Raw genomic sequence first — 24417 nt, forward strand, 5'->3', positions numbered from 1 at the left:
AACGCCATCCTGTCAACCTTTTCATTTACAAAAATAATGTGAAATTAAAAATAATTAATTCCAAAAGAACCTAGCTCACAAAGCAAGCATAGGGAGAGAGGATAGAGCAGGGGTGTCAAACTGCAGGCCTGCAGGCCAGTTTCATCATACCAAAACCGGGCCCACCCCATTGCCGGCAATGCAAAAAGAGCCGCGATACATCACGACACATTACGTGACATTGCGAGTTTGATACCCATGGGATAGAGTATTGGTTGAAGGAGAAGCATTACACCAGGAACTCTGTCCGATCCAGTAATAAATGTATTGTACATTCTTGTATCATATTCAAGAACTTAGAAAAGGGTTTTATTTTAGTCAACACTATAGTCAGCTAGCAAGTTTAATTTACAACTCCATAAAGGAGGAAAGCAGAGTTTGGAACTGTTTTGTGGCTTAGATATTGTCTGTCATAAAGATTTCAGATGGATACTAGAGATTTGTATCATCTCTATGATAATATTGTGCTGACTGGATGTAAGAGAAAGGGGGATGTGCATCTATCGATTTGCTGAGTTTTTCATTCTTAGACTTTCTTTGGTGAGATGTCATAATCAAAACAATAAATAAAGTAACAAAACTATTGCATGATGTGATTGCCGCTCTTGCTTCACACAGTGCAAGATGTTCTTATTTTGTTTTCAGTACCCAGAATGTGGCATGGCAATTCTCAGAATCTTAGGGAAGGATAGCACAAAATGATACATTCAAGGATGGCTGTGAATAATTTCTTTCAAAGATAGCTTGAGCTCTTCCAGACCACTATTTCCGTCTCCAAACTACACTGAATGCAATTTAAAATGTACCTGAGACTGAGCCAAGCTTTTTTTGAACCATGACTATTTTTAGATTTATTTGGATATCAGGATGCTTTAAGCATACAATATGTTTTCAACTCAAAGTTCATAGAGAACTGCTGGTCAATGAGCACTTGCCCTTCCTGGTTAGTAACAGTGCATAAAGAGCTGTCAAATAATCAGAGCTTGTATATTAGCTAGCAATTGAATGCCTTGTCCCTCCCCTCTTCGATGCAGGCCTAAATGCAAATCCTTTTCTCTTCTTTCACATTTTTTTTAAAAAAAGGCTAGTATTTCAACATGGTTGTGTGCATAGCAAAACTCTATTGCCTTTTAACTTCTAACCTGGCATTCCAGTATTTTTGCGTTTTGACTCTTTATCAGTTCATGGCAGCATGTTGCTATGACTGGATCCTATAATTTGGGAGGTGGGACAAGCCAAAAACTACAAAGTGGTAAGTAGTTGCTATTTTTGAAACATTTTCTACCTTGAGGGGATGTTTTTCTCACCACAGACTGAAGGTACCATGATTCCTCAAAAATAAGACCTGCCCCGAAAATAAGCCCTAGCTTGATTTTTGCGGATGGGCCTAATATAAGCCATACCCCCCAAATAAGCCCTAGTTAAGATCCTGCCCGCCCGCCCTCCTTTTGCCTTTCACTCCCCTTCCAAGCCAGACTGCCATGCTATGGAGGATGGGCGGGGGAGGCCCCTTACCCATCCCCTCCACTGTTTCGGAGCCAGGGGGAGTGAAGGCAAAAGGCCTCTGCTGCCACTGTGCATCAGCCATGTCTGCCACTGAAGGGCTTTTCTTCTGACCCCACCACCCATGCCCCATCCCACAGATCACCTGCCTGGCAGAGGCCACCACCTCCGCCTTCACCACCTGCCACTTTGGTCCTCATGCTGCCTGGTCCCCTTTCACTGTTTCAGTGGTGGCAGCTGTGGAGGCCTGCAGCTCTGCATCGTCACTGGGATGGGCTTTTGGCCACTTTCCCCCTTTGCAGCTCTGCCCACCCAGCTACCAAAGCAGCAGGCGGAGACCCAGAGGATAGAGGAGGGTATTGAAGCAAGCAGTGCCCATGCCAGCTGCCTCTTCCCTACTAGAGCCAGAATGCCATCACATTTCAGTAGATGATGGCCTTCCCTCCAGCTGGCCTGGGCTGCTGCTGGAGAGAGACGGGCGCATCCCAGCACCTGGCACCTTGTGGGGGGGATTGCCTTGCCACCTGCTTTCCAGCTCCATTGCATTTCTCTGCCACCGTGGAGCTGGAGAACTTGACACACCACTGCCCAGATGCTCTCGCTTCCCCCAACCATTTCTTCACTAACCTGATTTCCAGCTCTGTCGTATTTCTCCATCGCATTTCTCCGTTGCTTTTCTCCGCTGCCACGTGCAAGGAAACAAAAGAAGTTTGTGGGACTGAAAAAAATACTGAGATGCATTGAAATTCCTTATAATTGCAAACCCCCAATTATGTAACCTCCACATCTTAACTCACTTTTCTTAAAATTACTGAAGACTGTTCTTTTGGCATGGATTAAAACAATTTAGCAGAACTAAAACCTCACTGAATTCAAAGTTTAACCTCTCCTACGTTTAATAAAACAAAATGCAACTACCACATCATGCTCCTGTCCATATCATCTTAGGTGTAAATCTCACACAGGATTTTTCCCCCCTAGGTTCCTGGATGTAGAATTTCACCTGTAATTTTAATTCAACCACTGTTTTCTGTGCATCTTTAAAGCCTCCTGATCTTTTATTCCTGCTTTTGTTTCTCTTCTTTCTGCTATTTGCAATTCAGATTGGGCTTAAAATTATAGAATTCTGACACTGACCCTGCATATTGTTTATTGAGGTTCCAGGAATACTTGTCAGTTCCACAATGAAAATATACATAAATGAAAAGGAACCCAAACCAACAGAAATATTTATATTTTGATTTTCTGCCTATAGTTAGATGATAATTGGGCCATTTGTAATTGCTTGTTTGTGAGTCACCAATCCAATTTGGGACTGCCACTGCTAAGATGCATATGTAAAACCACAGTCTGTGTTTTGTGTACATAAGGGAGGCAGACTAATGACTGTTTGAGGCCAGGAAAAGGGTAATTGGATCAAACAGTTTAACAACCATTGTTCTTTTCAACCAGATGCATATTTAAATGTGAAATGTCGTCATTTCAGGTCCTTCCTGTATGCCTGTGAGGTAAAAGAACATACCTCTGTACCAAATAATAGTATTTATTTTTGAAATCTCAAAATGCAAAAGCGGGAGCCACTGTCTGTCTCAGCAGATAATCCTGGGCCAAAGAAGCTAAGCAGAAGATTCAACTTAGTGCAGCTTCATATATAGCATTATGTTCCTTTTAATTTAACAGAAAGAACAAAACTCAGTGAGATAAGAATGCTGTTCACCACATTCAGATTCAATTTCTAAATTTAAAGGCTCAGAAAGATTTATTGTTGCCTAAGACTGTACAGAATCAATTCTAATAACAGAGTCCTTGATTTCATACAGTTAAACTAGGCTTTAATTTGAACCAAACTGATTTCATTTTTAACTCTGACTCCTTCGAGTTTCCATATTTGGCTTAATTTTAAATGTAGCAGATTTGACGTGAACTGAAACATATATCTGTATCTGTACATAAATTAGGTAACTGGCTGAACCAATGTTCTACAAATTCTAATTAGGTAAGATCCTGAAATGCTTTGCGTGCTTTAATGTGTTGCACAATTACATAGTTCTTATTGTTATCATTATTAATACTTTATACTTGGCAATTTCTTTGGTTTTATGGTTCAAATTCTCTCTGTGTAGAGTAATAGCACGAAATCTAAATAACCTGCCTACTTGCATTGTTTTTGAAATGCTTTTTCAAACATATCTTACTAATACGAGATATACTTGGTGTGATTATAAAGGAATTTGTATTGTTTGCTTTCTTTTTCCAATGCAGAAATTGATGCTCCGAAGAATTTACGTGTACTCTCTCGGACATCAGACAGCCTAGACCTTGAGTGGGACAACAGTGAGGCAGAAGTGGAAAACTTCAAATTGGTATATAGCACCTTGGCTGGTGAGCAGTACCATGAAGTTTTGGTGCCACGCAGTGCAGGTGCCATATCCAAAGCCACCCTTACTGGTAAGCCTTTGGACTAGTTGCCAGGACATTTTCTTTTTCTTTTCTTTTCTTTTCTTTTTTTTGCAGAGACTCCAGTGGAAAAACCTCATAATTGCTTTTAAGTGCAAACATGCATGTGTCATTGCAGTTTAATTCCTTCATTCTAGAACAGGGGTGTCAAACTCAATTTCATTGAGGGCCGCATCAGCATTGTGGTTGCCCTCAGGGGGCCGGGTGGGTATGGCCAGGGTGGGCGTGGCCTACTGGGTGGGTGTGGCTAGAGTGCATATGGCCTACTGGGTGGGCATGGCCAGCTCTACATCGTTCGCATCAAGGGTGCCTATGGGGGCCTGGGCAGGAGTGGGACTTATCTGAGGGTCTCTGGCAGAAGGAGGGTCTCTGGGCCAGGGCCAAGGCAGTGGGGGCCATTCCCTCACTCTTTCCAGGATGGCTTCGCGGGCCACATGAAACCACTTCGTGGTCCGGATCCGGCCCCCGGGCCTTGTGTTTGACATGTCTGTTCTAGAAGATTAGTATTTCGCTTGATTAAATCATTAGATTTATATTCTACTTTTCTTCTAGGAACATGAGCAAGTATATATTGCATTTCTTCATGTAATTATATGCCAAGGGTAAGAATCAGAGAAGACAGAGACAATGAGCACCCAGAGGGCTGAGATGAGGACTTCAGTCAGGCCTTTCAAGTCTTATCCAACAGATCAACCATTTATATCTGAACACTGTTGTTATTGTAATGGCCTCAGACTGTGAATGAAAGCCCACTGGTATTCTTATTGCCATTGCAAAATAATGCCACTTTAAAGATTAGCACAGCATATGAATGCTAGTCAACCTCCACACTTTTTATATTTTAAAATAAACTACTATTACACAACTCTCCCAAAGCCACACAATAAAAGCCCCAGAAGGAAGTAAAAAAAATACTGTAGCATAGTATTTTAAATAGGAATGACTACCTTAAGATGTTCTTTCTGTACTGTGTTCAATCCATATTGGCTCTTTTGTGCCTCAAAATTTTCATGAAGCTACCACAGCTTATTCAAAAATTGAAAAAGTGTCTCCCTGTAACAAAGTTCCTTATAAGAAGTATCTTCAATTGGTTGGTTTATTTGTAAACTCCAAGTCCTTGGCTCTGCCAAAGGCTTCTGTTTTTCTCCTTCATCTTGGTCTCTTTAGTAAAACAGGTTTTATTCTGTGCACTCTTAAGCAGAAAGTGGTACCACTGTTTCTCACCTCTTTCCAGTTTTTCTCCAAATATAGTTTTTGAAGCAGAGATGAGGCTAAGAACATGAAATACATTTTCCTTAATCCCTTCCTAAATCAAGGAGATGAATTTACCCTACTGGAAAGATTTTAAAATTTATTTTGTCAATCTCTGCTTCTTTTCCTACACAAATACAGTATTTTCAATAAACCCCAGTCTCTATATCTGTACTTGAAACATCCAAGTAGTTTTGATATGTTGTTGTCTTAAATAGATTTTTAATGAAAATTAACCTCCATTTATCTGTTGAAATTAATATTTTTGGCAGACATTCTTCTTATTGTAGTCAATTACTGTGCCATCTAAATATTTATGAACTAGATGATCTAAGGCCCTCTCCATGGTGCCAGACCCCCAGTGTACAGAGCCCACCACTCAATCCATTGCTTTTGTTAGACCATCTGCAGCCTAAGAAACGCCCTTGGAAATTAAGGGTGCAGGTGGGGGGAAATGTACAAAGGTACATTTGAGACAAGTTCAAGGGGGCAATTAAAGCAAGATTCCAGATTGTGCCTTTATTGGGCAGTTACCATTTTCATTCACAGAACTTCACCAAGGGTCCAGGTAGTATCTTCTTCCTTTGTAGCCCTCTTGTGTTTTCCACATTCCTTTCTTGTCTTACCATAGAAAATCTTTTTTAAAAAAAAAACTTGACCTTTTGATAGATAACATGAAAAGTTTATTTGTCTGGAAATAGCTGCGATGGAAGACCTACCACATTCCTGAATAACTTTAGTTGAAATCAATAGGACTTCAGATGAAATCAATAGGACACCTGACTGATTTGTAGCTAGGGGAAAGGATGGATATGTTGTTCTTGTTCTCATTAAAATGCCCTTGAACATCTCCTCCTTCTGCTGGTCAGACTAATGGCCATCTGTTCCATCACTCCCCCAAGAGCAATCCTCCTGATGCTTTTGAAAACCAGCCTCCCAAGCAGGACAGGGTGATAACAGTCCTCCCATGTTTTTAGCTTCTATCTCCTACACTGAAAAAAATGTATAGCCTCCAAACAGGGAGGGGCAGGCAGTATACTCTGTTCTGTACAATCCTTGCCTAAACAAAACAGCACTCTTACAATGGATTAAGTTGCTCAACCTTTGCTCTGGGGCCTAGCAAAATATATGTCATGGTTCCAACAGACGAAACTCTTCAAAAGAAATTCGAGGCGTTGTTTACCTTAAAGAATCTTTTATTCGAGAAACAAAGCATCAGCACTACATAGTTGAAACCAAAAACTGAATTCCCCTCCGCTTAGCACAAATTAGTAAAGCACAATTCCCTCCTCCAATTAACAGTCATAAATCACATTCCCCAATTAGCTTGAAGCGCAGGCTTTCTCCCCAGCTCTCCAGCCCGCCAAATCTTTATCAACTCTGGGCGCAATAACCTTGATTCCCATGGTTGAGTTATTATTGTTATGACAACTGGACTCTTATCCACGTCCCCCCTCCCAACACCAACTAACACTAAAAGCGAAATAGAAAAGATGGCTACATTTTTATCTGTTGTCAAAGCAAGAACATCCAATGTTAGCAGCATTGACATCATACCTTAATGAGCAAATCTTTTCATTTATAAGTGAATTCTGATTTTTTTAAAAATGGCAGGGATTCCCATGAATAGGTTTTATATCCAATGCACAAATAAGTATACTCAAAACAAGGCTGGAAGAGTGAAGGGATACGTAATTTTTCAGATATTTAAGGTATGTTTGAAAGAGAAGTAACAATAGGAGCATTTCCAAATGAGGTTTAATATACAGGTTCATGAAATGGAAAATATATTTTGTTTGAAATTCAAAGGAAAATATTATAAATTGTCAGCATTGTGACAACTGATCTTTAAAAGCATCCTAAATATTCCTTATTCTTTTAGAATAAAAACTTGAAATGTTTCATATATTCTGGACTTAGGGAACAGTGGGAATATGGTATCAATGCCAATATTTTCTGCAACATTTGGTGGGCTAGGATTTGTCCATATTGGCTGAAGCTTGCAGAAATTCTGGCAAAAGACATAATTTTTTAAAAAAAGAAAAAAGAAAACAGCTCCAGTCCAACATTTTAACAGCTGCAGCATGCTATATCAGTAAATGTTGTCAAATGTTTTGTATGATGGCAACAAAAAAAGGACTATTGCCTACTTTTTGAGCAGAAACTGAAAATCCAGCAAGACCTTCAGACTGAGCACCAGTCCCAAGCAGGTGCAATACCTTACCTTCTTGTAAGTGAGGCAATGACCTGAAGCAACAAACAGTCTTCTCTTATTTATTTGTTTCTTTAAATTTATATGGCCACCAACTCACTTTCAGTGTGGTTTAGAAAAAGTAAACTATCTCTTTTAAGATCTTAGCTGTGGTTTGCTTGTTGCTCCACCTCATCCATGGAGCTCAATTCAGCGTCAGCCCAGTCTGTCTTCCAGTCAAATTGACAGCTGGGACCCACCAATATCATTACTCTCTATGTGGGAAGCTGAGTGGAACATGGGAGAAGGTTGGTGGGAACATGTGAGGATTTTAACTGATTCTCACAGCAGTTACAAAGTTTAGTAGAGAGATCTGTAAGCAAACCAGATGGGTTTCTATAAATGTGAACAACACACAAGCCTTCATATATAGTCTTTTCCACAACTTAGGTGACATGAACTAGAGATTTATCCTGATATGATTCATTCCAGTAAGCCAGTGATTGGCTCCGTGTTGCACAGGCAACTTGGTGCTTAAGGGACAGCATTCATTCCTCACCATCAGCCGTATCTGAATACGGGCTAGTAGTCTGGAGGTCTAAGTGAGAGTGCTAACCCTCAGTTTCCCTTCAGCAGCAGACAGGGAACGTTCAGCCAAGAAGCTTTGTCCTATGGAAGGTGAATTGCTCCAACAATTCATCATTTCTCTGTTGATGAAGAATCTCAGTCATCCAGGTAGAATTGCCTAGCCCTAGACGTTGAGGTGAGGTTCAAGGTTTTGGTGATGGTTTTTAAGTCCTTACATGGCATGGGTCCGGAATACCTCGGGGACCACCTGCTGCCGGCGTCGACTCCCCTCCGCCCTGTGCGCTCCCACAGAGAGGGCCTCCTCAGGGTGCCTCCGGTCAGAGAATGTCGGCTGGCGGCCCCCAGGGGGACGGCCTTCTTTGTGGGCGCCCCGGCTTTATGGAACCAACTGCCGGTGGAGCTCCGGATGGCACCGGATCTCCGCTCCTTCCGGCATGGGTTAAAGACCCATTTATTCGAACAAGCTGGCCTGGCCTGATGGGGGAATGTCTGGGTTTTTATGGGTTTTTATATTTGACTGTTTTAATTGGGCAATTTATTTAATCTTTTTTTAACTTTTGTATCGCTATTTATATGCCCTGTTCACCGCCCTGAGTCCTTCGGGAGAAGGGCGGTATAAAAATCCAATAAATGAAATGAAATGAAATGAAATGACTTTCGGCAACTGGACTTCTTGTCTTGTTGGTTCAAAACATTTCACTCCTTATCCAATTAGCTTCTTCAGACTGGCTGAAGAAGCTACTTGAATAAGCAGTGAAACATTACAAACCAACAAAAACAGAAATCCAGTTGCCATGACTCAACTTGCAGAGATCATTTCCCTGACAAACATACTTTAAGGATGCTGATTAATGGGCAAACTAACAGTGCAGCAACCACTGCCATGTTGTTCTTGTTTTTTTTTTAAAGGGAAAGATTCAGAGAATAGATAATCTTCCAACCACCATGACTTGAAACAACTGCAGATTGAATTGATTCCTGGGCAAAACAAATTCTCAAGAGACATTTTGTTTCCAGAATATAAGGTTCAAAGTGACTCTTTTGAGCTCAAAATAATTAGTACTCAAATTATATTGCATACACTTTGTTTAATGTGCATTGTCCATGCTCTCTTTATTCAAATTTTACAGAATATGCAGATAATATTGCTACCAGTATGCTTTTATGCTTTTAGATTTTGTTTTCTCAATAATTATACCATATGTTCCTCATGCAGAAAATCCAATTTTTTAAAGCTAGAAAGTCTAGAAGTGTAGATAATCTTTTTAAAAAACTATTTTCTCTTTTCAAGCTTCTTCCTGCTGCTTTTGGCCTGATTAATTACCTCTTCTCTCCACTAATGTGATTGGTCTCCAATTATTTTCAAAGGTTTCTTTAGAAAGAAGGTGGGAGAATGGAAAATTCTACATTTCTTCATTGTATTTTTTTCCCCCAAAATTTCTCCAAATAAGTGCAGCAGGAACCCCTGCTACTTGTTGTGAAACAACAAAGGAAATCATGCTCTGAACTGCACTTTTCTCCTCGCTCAGTTTATTTTCACCACTGGAGCAAGCAAAAAAAAAAAGCAAAAAAAAAACCAATGTTCAAAGCAGCAAGAAAAGTAGAAAAAATAGGAAAGGGATAGCATAGAAATTAAGTATCTTGCTATGTATTTTTTTTTAATTGACCATTTAAAAAACAGCATAACTGGGTTATTGAAAAGTATCCAAGAAAGTGGCAATAGCAATAGCACTTAAACTTATATACCACTCCATAGTAGGGGCAGGGGTCCCTACCTCCTGAGTCATGCAGCCTGTTGAGAACTGGATTGCACAAGCAGCAAGTAAGAATAAGAAGAAGAAGAAGAAGAAGAAGAAGAAGAAGAAGAAGAAGAAGAAGAAGAAGAAGAAGAAGAAGAAGAAGAAGAAGAAGAAGAAGAAGAAGAAGAAGAAGAAGAAGAAGAAGAAGAAGAAGAAGAAGAAGAAGAAGAAGAAGAAGAAGAAGAAGTTGAAGTTGGAAGGGACCTTGGAGGTCATCTAGTCCAACCCCCTGCTCAGGCAGGAAACCCTATACCATTTCAGACAAATGGCTGTCCAGTCTCTTCTTAAAAACCTCCAGTGTTGGAGCATTCACCACTTCTGGAGGCAGGTTGTTCCACTGGTTAATTGTTCTAACTGTCAGGAAGTTTCTCCTTAGTTCTAGGTTGCTTCTCTCCTTGACTAGTTTCCATCCATTGCTTCTTGTCCTGCTTTCAGGTGCTTTGGAGAATAGCTTGGCTCCCTCTTCTTTGTGGCAGCCCCTGAGATATTGGAACACTGCTATCATGTCACCCCTCACCCTTCTCTTCATTAAACTACACATACCCAATTCCAGCAACCGTTCCCTATATGTTTTAGCCTCCAGTCCCCCAATCATCTTTGTTGCTCTTCTCTGTACTCTTTCTAGAGTCTCGACATCTTTTTTACATTGTGGTGACCAAAACTGGATGCAGTATTCCAGGTGTGGCCTTACCAAGGCATTGTCAAGTGGTATTAGTACTTCACATGATCTTGATTCTATCCCTCTGTTAATGCAGTCTAGCACTGTGTTGGCTTTTTTGGCAGCTGCAGCACACTGCTGGCTCATATTTAAGTGATTGTCCACTAGGACTCCGAGATCCCTCTCACAGTTACTACTATCGAGCAAGGTACCACCTATACTATACCTGTGCATTTGATTTTTCCTGCCTAAATGCAGAACCTTACCTTTTTCACAATTGAATTTCATTTTGTTAGATAGTGCCCAGTGTTCGAGTCTGTCCAGATCCTCCTGTATCTTAAGCCTATCTTCTGGAGTATTGGCTATTCCTGCCAGCTTGGTGTTATCTGCAAATTTGATGAGTTCCCCATCTATCCCCTCATCCAAATCATTGATGAAGATGTTGAAGAGCACTGGGCCCAGAACAGAGCCCTGGGGCACCCCACTACACACTTCCTTCCATGTAGATGCAGTTCCATTGAGGACCACATGCTGAGTATGGCCTGTCAGCCAGCTACGAATCCATCTGGTGGTGATGCTATCTAACCCACATTTTTCTATCTTATCAAGTAGTAGGTTGTGATCTACTTTATCAAATGCCTTACTGAAATCCAAGTAAATTATATCTACAGCATTCCTCTGGTCCACTAGTTTTGTCACTTGGTCAAAGAATACAATAAGGTTTGTCTGGCACGATCTGTTTTTGACAAACCCATGTTGGCTTTTAGTGATAACTTTGTTCGCATCAAGGTGTTCGCTGATTTGTTGTTTGATTATCTTTTCCAGAATCTTCCCAGGTATTGAGGTCAGGCTGATAGGTCTGTAGTTTCCTGGATCTATTTTTTTCCCTTTTTTGAAGATGGGAACTACATCAGCTCTCTTCCAGTCCTCTGGTAGTTAGTGTAGTGAGTGTGCGAAGCTTCCTTTGCCGCATGTGCAGGAGCTAGGATGCATATGCGAAGCCATCCCTTCCCACCACTGCTGCCATTGCTGCTGCAGTTCCGTGGAGCCAGAAAGGTTAGGGACCGCTGATTTACAGCATTCTCTGAACAGTTTACAAATGTCAGATTATGGCCCCCAACAATGTAAGTCCTCATTTTACCAACCTTGGAAGGATAGAAGGCTGAGTCAACCTTGGCTGTTTTTTTGTGATGCACCTTCACTGTAATGTACTGGTAAAGCATTGATAGACTGACAAGTCACTAATAAACTAACTGTTGTCTACTACAACATGTATTGGACCAGGTGAAGTTTGATTTGATCTTAGGGCCAAAATGCAAATAATTATGTATACTGTCATGGTTCTGATAAATGAGACAGTTCAAACAAAATGCAAGCATTGTTTATATGAATGTTTAAATGCTGCTAGGAGCTGCTCAAATATTTTTCTATTCTTAATAACAGTTATGCTGGTGAGAAAACCTCACCCACCATTTTACCTGTTCCTCTATGCTAAATTCCTGGTGTTCTTTGAGGACTGAAAGGTTTTTTTCATTTATTTGTTTTTTAAATACCCATTTAGTGTCATATCTTTATATTTTAAAACTACAATAGCTGCTAGAATAATTTTGACTTATTTAAGAGAGAAATTGTTTACCTGAAGTAATTTAAAGCACTGGTATATCACTGCTATGCTCTTAACAATACCAGAGAGACATCAACAATATTGCTTTAATTCATCCATCCATGCTTTCATAGAAGAACCCATTGAATGTTTTCCCAATTCTGTAATCTTAAAAATTGGGCAGTCAATGAAATTGAGCAAAGGCTAATAAGTAGAACTCAAGAAAACAAGACTGAGATACCAGCTGGCCTCATTCAGATGGAAAAACAACCTATTTGAGAAATCATATCCAGCATATAAGTATCCATTCCCAACTGCAATGCATCACATATTTTGTGACTTGTCAATTGCTCTGCAGACACCTGTGGTTTAGTACACACCAACCCATCCTCTCTCTAATTTCCATGTGTTCAGCAGGGACAATTTACAGCAAGCTTCTACTCACATGATTTGAATGTACATAAAACCCTCTGTGAGTTTCAGAAGCCTGACAAAGCAAAATTCCTGACTACAAAGAGCTTTCTACCTACATCCAAGTAATACAAAACAGAAACAAAATCTCCTCCCAACTCCAGAAAGATTTTTTTGGCAAGTTAGCCACTAGACTAATATAGGCTACACTGTCCTCCTTCCCTGTATTGGTCTAGCCTATTCATTCATAGCGTCATGTATGCAATATACCACTTAAATTTTAGAACACGTGTATGTTGTTTTTTTATTTCTGGGAAGAAAATTGTCTACCCTCATACATCTTCTGTACTTCCAAGAAATTGCCAACATCCATTCAGTAAACAAATATTTTTAAAAAATGCAGACAAAGAGCCAGTGGGATCTGCTTTGATCCAATAATGATAATAGATGATGGATTGGTTGGAAATTAACTAAATTGCCGTCTCCCCTGATGTGCCAAAAACCACAGGGCAAGCTTCCTGCAGGCTGCTGGATACTTACAGCTCCACAGCAAGCAGGGAGAAGCTGGTTCCTATCATTAATTATTGAGTCTTTCATTTATGCCTCATAAATAAGAAACTCAAGTGAAAATGTTATATGTCAAATCAGTTTGGTAACAAATAAAGCCATCCTGGATGTTCTATCTCTTTCTTAATTTTAGCATTATGAAAGACAACAGCAGCAGTTCTGAATAATAATCAAAAATTAGTTATTCTTTTCCAACACATCCAATTTTATCAACCTAAAATGAAATTTTATTTATCAGATTTAGATGCCATCTCACTCACAAACTCTTAAAATGGTATTCAGAATCAACAAATCTATCAATGATTCTATACACTACTAACGGTGTCATGTCTGTCTGTTTGTAACCTTCATTTGGATGTATCCTAGGGCAACAATTTCTGAACCAAGTACCTTAAATGGGCTAACATACAGAATGTCAGGACTTGTTACTTCCATGGGAATGAAATTTGGGGAAGTTGTGATTTCTTCAATGCCAGTTACCATGCCATTGAGGTCAGTCACACAGTCACATGATGGTTATTTCCAACGTTCCCTGACAGCTTTCCACAAGTCAGTGGGGAAGCCAGCAGAAAGTGTAAACTCAATCATGATTGCCTTCACTCTTCCAGCTTTGCTTATGGGAACCTGGCTGGAAACATCAGCAATGGGGAAGAAGACAGAGAAGGTTGCAAGTTGCCTGGATGAATCTTTCTCACCACACAGCCTCCACAACCTCTCTGTGCCAGTCACTCACACATCCTGACATGCTCTTTTCAATCCGTGCAACATTTATTATGCACCTTGCACACCCTTCCTGACATGCACTGCATCCTCACATGCCCTCCCAAATCCATGTGGCCTCTTTTATGCACACTTCACACCCTTCCTGAACTGCACACCAACCCTGCATGCCTCCCCCTGGAGATATGCCAGGAAGGAGAGTGGAGGTACAGTTTTCCTTGTGGTCCACAGCTCCCTTTATCCCCATCCCCACCCCCAGTAAAATGTCAGGCAGTTCTGCAGGTCAGCTGACGAAGAATTATTTCTGATGCTTGCCAGCTTCCCACAAGTATCATTAATGGGGAAGCCAGCAGGAAGTCAGAAGTCAGACACTCCACAACTTTTTTTGCCTGCCTATGGTCATTCTGTTTCTCTGTTTATTTATTTGTTTATTCAGTTTGTATAGCTGCACATCTCTGGGCAATGAACAATCATAAAAGATATTAAAACAGTTAAAATACAATATAAAAAGAAATTACAAATAACAGCCAGGAGATATTATAATCCATTGATATTAGCATAACTGGGAAATACGGTCCTTCACACACTTGGGACCCCAAGCCCAGGCACATAGCAGAACTCCAAGGCCTTTTGAAAGACCAACAGGGTTGGGGCCATCCTAATCTCTGGAGGGAATATGTTCCAGAGCAGAATGGCACATCTTGCCACAACTGTGTTGCCACGGGCATCTCAGCATGGCTATCTCAGTGCTGCCATCTTAGTACGGGACAAATTGCCACAGGAAACTCACTGCTGGACAACTCACTATGACCCCCCTCATGGCACCTTCTTTCATGGGAGGTGGCAGTTGGAACGGAATCTGTGCTGTCTCAGCATTTGACTGCCCATGTGCAAGAGGCATGTCCCGCCCGTTCTTTTTCACTGTGGGCCCTCACAACAGGGTGACATCCAGTTTCAGTATTGCAAACCTCTTCTTTAGCATGCTGCTCTGGACCATGACAGTTCCTGGGCAGGAAGAGGGACAAGCAGGGACAGTGACAGCTATCTGGCGATAGTCAGTGACTCCCACTTAACCTGTCTTTTGTGTGTGGGGGACACTGGAAAGCGAGGCAAGGGAGGTCAACCCCCCTCCTATGAAAGGCAGACTAAGTAGGAGTCAGTGACAGTTGCCAGACAGCTGTCACCATCCCACTTGCCCCTCTCCCTGCCTGGGAGGCATTAGGGACCAGCACAACACACCAAAGGAGAGATCCACAGCTCCAAGATTGGCAGGGATGCCACCCTCCCATGAGGGACCACAGGGGAAAAGGAACAAACAAACATGGCCCAGGCAGAAGGCCTCCCCAGTGGGTAGGTGGCAGAAGGGATATACCTCTCACGCACTGGCAGTGATGGTGACACCACAAACAGCCATGCAGAGTAGATGCACTCTGACCCAACTGACCAATCACACCCGCAGGAGGCTGGACCCAGATCCAGAGACATGGCCTGTCACGATGGGAGGTGCCACAGTGAGGCATGTCAAGTTCTGCACCAAGTTTCCCATGATGATTTGTCCTGCACAGAGATGGCAACAAGATGGTTGCACAGATGTGGCTGTGGTGACATGACCGTGACAAGATGGCAGTACTGAGATGGCAATGCCAAGATGTCATAGACCCATTCCAGAGGGCAGGAGCTATGGCAGAGAAGGCACATCTCCTAGTTTCCACTAGTCAATATTCTTTGGTTGATGGGACCTGGACCATGTCCATCCTGTCTGATGAAACAACTGGAAGAAAACAGTCCCTCAAGCCATGAAGGGCTTTAAAAGGTGATAACCAGCATCTTGAACTGCATCTGTAAACACAATGGCAAGCAGCAGTGTTTAGGTAAGAAAATGCACAGATGATTTTAATTTTATTTTTATCTTAATTTCTGTACTTATTATATGTTTTGTTGTTAGCCGCCCTGAGTCCTTCGGGAGATAGGGCGGGATATAAATCCCATCAATAAATAATTAAATAAATAAATAAAATATCTCTGAAAGAATAACCCAATGTGTCACAGGTTATCTAGTTTAAATTATAAATGAAAGAAGGTTAGGACAACCTTCAAAACAAATTAGACAGTGGCTTCATTTCATTTCATTTGTGAAGTTGTAGATACACTAACATTCTCTGACCTGATCTTCCTATTAACATCCAAACCTGAAAATTTAGCTTAATATTGATTAAAAGAAAAATACAATCAGAATCCTAACTTATTTCCTATTACGTATGTGTAGTGACATTTAGCAGTGAGAAATTAGCAATAGCTTTTAGGTTTATATACCACTTCATAATGCTTTACAGCACTCTCTAAGCAGTTTACAGAGTCAGCATATTGTCCCCAGCAATCTGGATCCTCATTTTACCAACCTTGGAAGGATGGAAGACTGAGTCAACCTGAGCCTGACAGGATCAAACTCCAGGCAGTGAGCAGAGTTAGCCTGCAATACTGCATTCTAACCACTGCACCACCATGACTCATTATTTCATTGCAAGCCAGAATCTTTGTACCAAAGCTAGAAGTGAAAGAAGGAAGCCTTGAATGATTGTCTGAATGTAACAATTAAGGCTGGAAAAAGAAAATAGTTTCTAAATGAATGGAAATTGGAAAGATGAGCTCAGTGTTGCTTGTTTCAGACACACTGTTTGTCTCTGCTGAAGTAAACTTTTGACAGAAAAATTAGGTGTAATCCTCCATGTTTAATTTTGTGGTCTTTGCCTTTTCTAAATGTTTACTACTCATAGTGCTCCAGAACTGTCAAAAATTTGAGAAGGACTGCTTGAAAAATTGTTCTTCCTCCCTTGGGAATGCTCCCTATAGCCTCATATCGTAGGACTATCACATGTCATAGAATGTGGACAGTAAAACAAGCCAAACAAAACACTAAAAGCAGAACTGGTGTATATTGACACAGGGTTGTCACTTTTGATAATAAGCTTGTCCTGAGCAAAACATCTAAAACCTCCTCAGTCTTGTGTCCTCTGGAACAGTTGGGATATCACTTCAGAAGTGGCTAATAGCATAACCAAAGCACTGAACATCTTTTACCCACCCGCTCATCTTATGGGTGATTACAAGTAAATATTTTGTGCCATTTCTCACCGACCTCACTGGTCTAATCTGCCTTTTCAAAAGAAGGATTCAAGATCTACTTAGTTTGTCACACGTGTCATTAAGTCGGTATTGACATACTAGTAGACAGATTTTCTCCATGGGAGCAGGTAAATTAGCAAGTACCAGTTTATTTTTTATTTTGGACTAAAGTAAAAATATTGGGAAAATAAATGATTTATTGTTTGAATCAATGTTAAATCAGTCACCATTACCAATTACAACTTTTAGCTAAGTTAATGGTTTAAGGAAATCAAGATAGCGTATATTGGTCTGTTCCTATTTTATCCTCACAAGTAAGGTACATTAGACTGATTGAGAGAATGAATGGCATACATTACTAAATGAGCTTCACAGCTCAAATGGGAATTTGTTTTTCCATGCCACTTAATTAGGTGACTACACCTCATGAATTCTGCTACGGGTAAATAAATAATAAATACACACACACACACACACACAAAACTATGATCAAGTAAAGAGAATCAACTTCTCTCATCTAACATATTTGTTATATAAATCACTCTTGATTTTTTTTTTTAGATTTTAAACTAAATGGTCCTTAGGAAAAACTTGGTATTCAGTTTATGTATAAATTATTAAGAGAAAGTGAAGCTACCTTCCTGCATTCTTAGCCAGAAAGTGGATATTGGATTGCATTGATAGACAGTATTTAATATCATTGATAACCTCTAGCTAATTGCCCTTTATTCTTTATCTCCATACGTCAGCTTGAAATAGATTTTAGATCCAACTCTTTGACATAAATCCATCTGTTCAGAAGCACTCCCAATGTAAGAAATACCAAAGTTCTTCCTGATCACCCACAGTTATCTATCTTAGCTGTTGTCAGGTCCAGAGTGTGGTTAAAAAAATTGGGATGGTGGCTGCAAAGGCTGCAAAGCACATACAAATCAGGTACAGCTGCCAACATGACCGTTTTTATTATATCCTGTGAATCTGTGCAGAAAATCACCTAACACACTGAACAAAACATGTGAACTGATAATACTGTACAATTACTGTGCTATGTGGCCCTAATGTACAGAGGAGAATTTCCTCTTCAAAAATTGCATGAGTCTAAGACCAATGTAGGGATGCGGTGGCTCAGTGGGTTAGGACGCTGAGCTTGTCGATCGGAAGGTCGGCAGTTTGGCGGGTCGAATCCCGAGTGTCGCGTAACAGAGTGAGCGCCTGTTACTCGTCCCAGCTTCTGCCAACCTAGCAGTTCGAAAGCATGTAAAAATGCAAGTAGAAAAATAGGGACCACTACGGTGGGAAGGTAACAGCGTTCCGTGCGCCTTTGGCGTCTAGTCATGCCGGCCACATGACCACGGAGACGTCCTCGGACAAGCGCTGGCTCTTCGGCTTTGAAACGGAGATGAGCACCAGCCCCTAGAGTCGGAAACGACTAGCACACATGTGCGGGGGAAACTTTACCTTTACCTTTTTAAGACCAATGTAAAGCTTTAAGAAATATTTAAAAATACAAGACAAGAAGGACAAACATACTGCAATTGTAGAGTAATTAGAATTTCAGACCAAAAATGGTTCACATCCACACTAAGCACACATGTCTGCTTAGTGTGAATTTGAACTATTCTCTTCCCCTTCCCTCCAAAACTGCTGAATCTAATCTGCAAACATCTTCACTTTCCTGCCAACCTGCAGAGCCTGGGGCATGCAGGGATCATTACAAGTAAATCAATATCCCCTCCAACTGCCTAATGGGAGCCTGAAGAAAACATCATACAATTGTCCCTCTGCCCTCTGAGCCACTGCTATTTCCAGGAAAAGAATATAATTCTTTCTCAGCCATTCAATGCCAAAAAATAAACAAAATAAATTGCCATCCACATTATGATAAGATATTGTGTGAGGACAGATCAGGGTGACATGCTACTATTCTCCCACTGCATTTAAAATCCTCTGAAAGTGATGTGTTACTAGCAGGAAGGAGAGAGTCCGGGAGCCTGGAGGTAGGTTGTTCATCAATTACCAGGAGAAACTGGACCATCAGCAAACTGAGTAGGTACCTCCAACCCTTCTCCAATTTCAAATGAACTGCAGCAAATTGGGGGGTGGGAGCTTCAATTTTCAAAACCTGTCAACTTTCTGCAGTCATATAAGTTCCAGACCAAAACTTACAGAGGTGCTCTTAGTCATGAAAATTCACTGGGTAAATTTTAAGCCAATTTTATAGCCAATCTCTACATTATAGGTTTATTCCAAGAATAAAATTGGGACTGGTCAACATCTGGTCTATGCAAATCCAGTTCTTCATAAGATAAACAGCTATAAGAATCAGAAAACTCATCACTCTTTGGTATGATCTAGTGGTCCTCCAAACCTTTGCAGCCATTGTTGGTGTCTCTAATAAAAATAGAGATGAGAGTCCTAGAAAAAGGCAAGGTACTCATGCAGCAAGCAAAAGTATAAATAAAAGCAGAAGCTTGAACAGGCCAATTAATAGTCAGCACCAGAATAGCAGATCCAGCAGGCACAGAGCCTAGAGTTTTAGGCTCATTTGCAAGAATGTTTCCAGCATGAGGCAAAGCTGCAATAAAATATAGGATTATAAATCACATGCATTAGTTGTTAAGTCTCTTCTAAGAATGTTTTACATATTTTTGACAACAACTATTGCATAAATTGGACCCATTGCACAGGATTTTTCAAGAAAACAATGTTCTGTTTTGGACTGGAAGGCCATATAAACCAGGGTTCCCCAAAGTGTCATTATCAATCCCCAAGTGTCAATGAGACTATCCAAAGTCTTGCTGTCATTAACAGTACTAGTAACATTTATAATTTTTTTTTTGTAATAAATGCTTGAATGTCAATGAACAAACTGAAAGTCCATAAAAGGGTCAATGAGCTGAAGAGTTTGGGAACCCCTGCTGTAAACAGAAAAGCCCTTTTATACCACCTATTTAATCAGTGTGTCACTAACCAAGGTAGATGTTTTTTTTATTTATTTTTTTTATTTTAATTCCATTTATATCCCGCCCTTCTCCGAAGACTCAGGGCGGCTTACAAGCTTAGCAGTAGCCTTCATTCTATGTATATGCCTGCTTATTAGGGCTTTCACACACACCCCAAGCGGCATTATTACAAAGTCAGCTTATTGCCCCCAACAATCTGGGTCCTCATTTTACCTACCTCGGAAAGATGGAAGGCTGAGTCAACCTTGAGCCTGGTGGGACGCGAACCTGCACTAATTGCAGGCAGCTGGTGTTACCTAAGGAGGCATTAGCCCACTGCTCCACCAAGGCTCTTGGTGGATGTGTTTACTGATGGGTTGAATAATAAACAATTACACCAATTGGGTCAAAAGTCACCATTGTATAGAATCTGCACCATCTTTTTTCCAGGAAATGAGTAGCATTTCACAAGTCTTGAGCAAGAGAGTACCGGCAAAACTTGTTACATCACTAGCCATTCCCTGTTGCCCACCAGGCAATAGTAGTTGCGACTTGGGCACTTTCAGAGAAGATTTCTAAATTCAGTGGCATCTTTTTTTTCTTTTTTTTTCTTTTTGAAGCCTATCCAGAAGTCTGAAAAAAGAGGGGCTATTTTAATAAACAGCAGAAACCTGAACCTGTTCTGAAAATTGTTTTGAAGAGTGCACTTTTTAAAATATATAACATAAGCTCTTCCAGTCATTTGTAAAGTGACTATAAAGTCACTTTATAGTCACTTTGCCATTTGGTCACAATTGCAGCAAAGGCTGTATCATTAATTACATTTTTGTAAGTCAAATCCTGAAGTCTGTTGTCTGAATCTGCATGTGGCTATCTGTGTGTTTAGCCTGCTCCGATGCATCAGGTTTGTGGATGGTGAAAAGATAACTTGGTTTAGATGTGCAGGCTTATTTACAGTGCTGGAAATAAATGCTAGGGCTGAGCATTGTCCACAAATACTCTTAATTTTTTTAAGTCTCTGGTTACCACCTGGAGCCACAATTTTTCATTTTACCTGGCTTGAAAAATCTGAAGTTACTATCAAAAAACCCAATACAGATTCCAGGGACACCTAAAGGTATTCAGTTCTGTTTTACAATAGATTTGCCAAGAGCTGTTTGTTTTTTTCTGTCCAAGAGAAAGGAGAGAGAGAGAGAGAGAGAGAGAGAGAGAGAGAGAGAGAGAGAGAGAGAGAGAGAGAGAGAGAGAGAGAGAGAGAGAGAGAGAGAGAGAGAGAGAGAGAGAGAGAATGTCTCTGAACATGCTGCACACCATCAAGATCCTTCTGAGCATTGATCCTGGATAACAATTTTTGTACAAGAAAGAAAAGAAGAATGATGTGGTGATAGCTTCTAAAGTTATTTAGTTTTTAAAACACTGATATTTTTTAGACTTGCTTTACTTTGGAAGAAAACAGAGGTTGCACAATCATTCAATTATTTGCCATATTTTTCCATTTTTTGGTATCTCATCTGCAAATCTTAGCAAAATATTCAAATAATGGCTTTGTAATAATAGCTTTAGCCAGGCAACTGTGGTTGCTGTGTCAAAAAGTATCAGGTTATGAAGGAAGACAAAAAAAGAAAATATTATATCTTTGGAAATCATTACAGCTTATTGATTCATTTATATTTTGTTGCATGTTTCGTTGTGCAGATTTGGTGCCAGGAACAGAATACGGAATTGGAATTTCAGCTACAATGAATAGTAAGCAGAGTGTTCCGGCCACTATGAATGCAAGAACTGGTAAGTGACATACTGCATACAGGTTGTCCTCAACCTGCAGCCACAATTAGGACCAGATATTTTGTTGCTAAGCAAGGCTGTTGTTAAGTGAGTCCACATCTGATTTTACAGCTTTTCCCACATTTGTTAAATGAATCTGCAATCATTAAGTGAATCCAGCTTCCCCCATTGACTTTGCTGGTCAGAAGCTGGCTCTTCTCAAATGGCCATCACATAACCTCAGGATGCTGCAAGTGTTGTAAATACCTGTTGGTTGCCAGGTGCCTGCATTCTGATCATGTGACCATGGGGATGCTGCAATGGTCATAAATGCAAAGACCCATTATAAGTCTCTTATTTCAGTGCTATTGTAACTTTGAATGGTCACTAAATACATGGTTGTAAGTTGAGAATTCCCTGTATATAAAACCTGACATTCCAGATTTTTACCCAAGGATAGAGGTAGGGTTACCTTCCACTGACATTAGAGTACATCTTGCTCTACTGGAGCATTACAAGAAACTAGAAAGCCTTCAAAGAGCAAACCTTGCAAGGTTTTGTTATTGGTACCAAACCTAGATTGCCTAGGCTACAAAAATATCCTCAAACCTCCTTGGAAGAATTTAACTCTTGGAACAAAGAAAGATTACTATTGCAGTACAGTCATTTAAATGTTCATCCTGGTGCCATGATTATAAAAAACTCAGAAGTCTCTCCCCTGTGCCTCACTAAGAAAGGCTGTTACATCCTTTTGCAGACCATGCCCTTGGTATATCTTGAAGGGGTATTTTGTAAACGCCGTGTTGGAAAGCATCTCTCACTGTAATAAGCAGAGGACATTCCACTGTCCCATTTATGATGAGATTGGGGCAAATTTATGATGCTAAGTGAACTCAAGGTCTTGGATCCTTAAACTGTTTAATTACCTTCTTGCAGATGTGTTTCCAACTGTTAATAGTTAGGTTGGTCTTTTACCTTATCATTTAAGCATACAAAATTTTAAATTCTTAAGTGTAGCCCTGCGTTTATCTGATTTTCCTATATCCAGCACTTTTTTATTATCTTCTACTTTCTTTTACTGTTGTTTTGCTTTACAGTATTGTATCTTATGCTCTGCTATATTGTTATTACGTGTGATTACAATAATGAATCCATATTAAAAATGAAACAAAATATGACAGCATTCAGAGTTCCAGCCAGCTAACAAGGCCTTCTTTGGGGAAGTACATTTCCCTGCAGAACAGGCACACAGAATCGCATCCTATGTTTATTGAATATTCTTAGGCCTTATTCAGCTATTTGGATCTTCTCCCTTAGCTTTTTTTTCTTTGATTTTTTTTTTCATTTTTCTTTTCCTTTGCAAGATTTTGTACGTTTCTGAAAAGCTGCTAATGTCTTCATTTTGTAGGAGAATGTTGTTTTAGCCTCAGAAGGATCTATTCTTAGCTGAGTTCTTTATGTAGTATATGCCCTCAAATGTAAGAAATTTACTGGTGCAAAAGGCTGAGGTAATGAATTAAAAGAAAATATTGCTGCAGTGGTCTAGGTCACAGGTTGATTCATTAGATGCTATCTAGAGACAGGCAGATTTCTTTTTTTTGTATATATATTTTTATTAGTTTTCCATTATTACAATAATATATTTAAAAAGCAACGTGGTGTCCGGGTTGCAATAGTTCCATTTCAGACAAATACATATTATTACAAATTTCCAAGTTATAATCAATACTTCCTCTCTCTTTTTCCCTTTAATACATACTCTTATCTAAATTAATATATTTCTTATTGCTGCCCATCAGTCATTTAATAGTTTTATATATATACAAACTTGGCTCTTCGAGCTGTTTGGCCCAGACCGAGGGGTTTTAATTTAATTTAATTTAATTGGGTTTTAGTTTTAATTTCAGGGACTAGAATTTAATTAATAGTTTTAACTGATTTTAAATTTTGTATGCTATGTTTTTTTAATTTTCCCTGTAAACCACCTGGAGTCCTACGGGAATAGGGCGGTATATAAATTTAAATTATATATATATAATTATATATATATAATACTGTCCGGTGTGACTACAGCCTGTTCGATGGCCTTCAAGATAGGCTGAAAACAGGAAATAAAGATTTGCCCCATGTTTGGGGCCTAGCAAGGTAATCTAAATAGTTAACATTTCACACACACACACACACACACACACACACACACAGACACACACACAGACACACACACAGACACACACACAGACACAGACACACACACACACACACACACACACACATACACACACACACACATATATATATATATATATATATATATATATATATATATATATATATATATATATATTAGTATATTTCATATTTTAACATTCCATCTTTAACACATCAAACACCTTATCTATTTTTCTAGCTTTAATTTTACATTGATATTGAAATTAAAACGTTTAAGACTTCTCATTTTCATATTGCTAAATAACCTCCTTTCCCTTTACACAATTTTCTTCAATATCTGATAATGTAATCCAGTTCTTATTTATCTCATTTCCATATCCATATCAATTATACAATATTTACAATAGTACTCATTAAAATACCAATTTGTAAGGAGGAGAGAAAAAAAAACAAAAAACAAAAAAAACAAAGGAGGACAATATAATATTCTTGTTTCTCATTTATAGTTTCCACATATTAAAAATTAACCAAAATTTCTTCCATTTCAACATTTAATACATCCTTTCATGTCTCTACATCCAAGTATATTAGTTACATTCTATCATTTTTAGCATATATACATCTTAACCCTT

The 24417-nt window shown here is 39.7% G+C and overlaps 1 protein-coding gene across 1 annotated transcript in view; it reads left to right on the forward strand.

Moving 5' to 3' along the window:
* TNR (tenascin R) overlaps window positions 1-24417 on the forward strand; it is a gene marked incomplete at both ends in the record, with an annotated part of 123823 nt that overhangs the window by 47075 nt on the left and 52331 nt on the right. The window contains 2 exons of the mRNA XM_081322559.1: window positions 3805-3990; window positions 21548-21637. Of these exons, the coding sequence (XP_081178685.1) occupies window positions 3805-3990; window positions 21548-21637 (276 nt within the window). The remainder of the gene's footprint in view (window positions 1-3804; window positions 3991-21547; window positions 21638-24417) is intronic.

The sequence above is a fragment of the Vipera berus genome, assembly GCF_964194415.1.
Source record: "Vipera berus genome assembly, chromosome: 3".
Lineage (NCBI taxonomy): Eukaryota > Metazoa > Chordata > Lepidosauria > Squamata > Viperidae > Vipera > Vipera berus.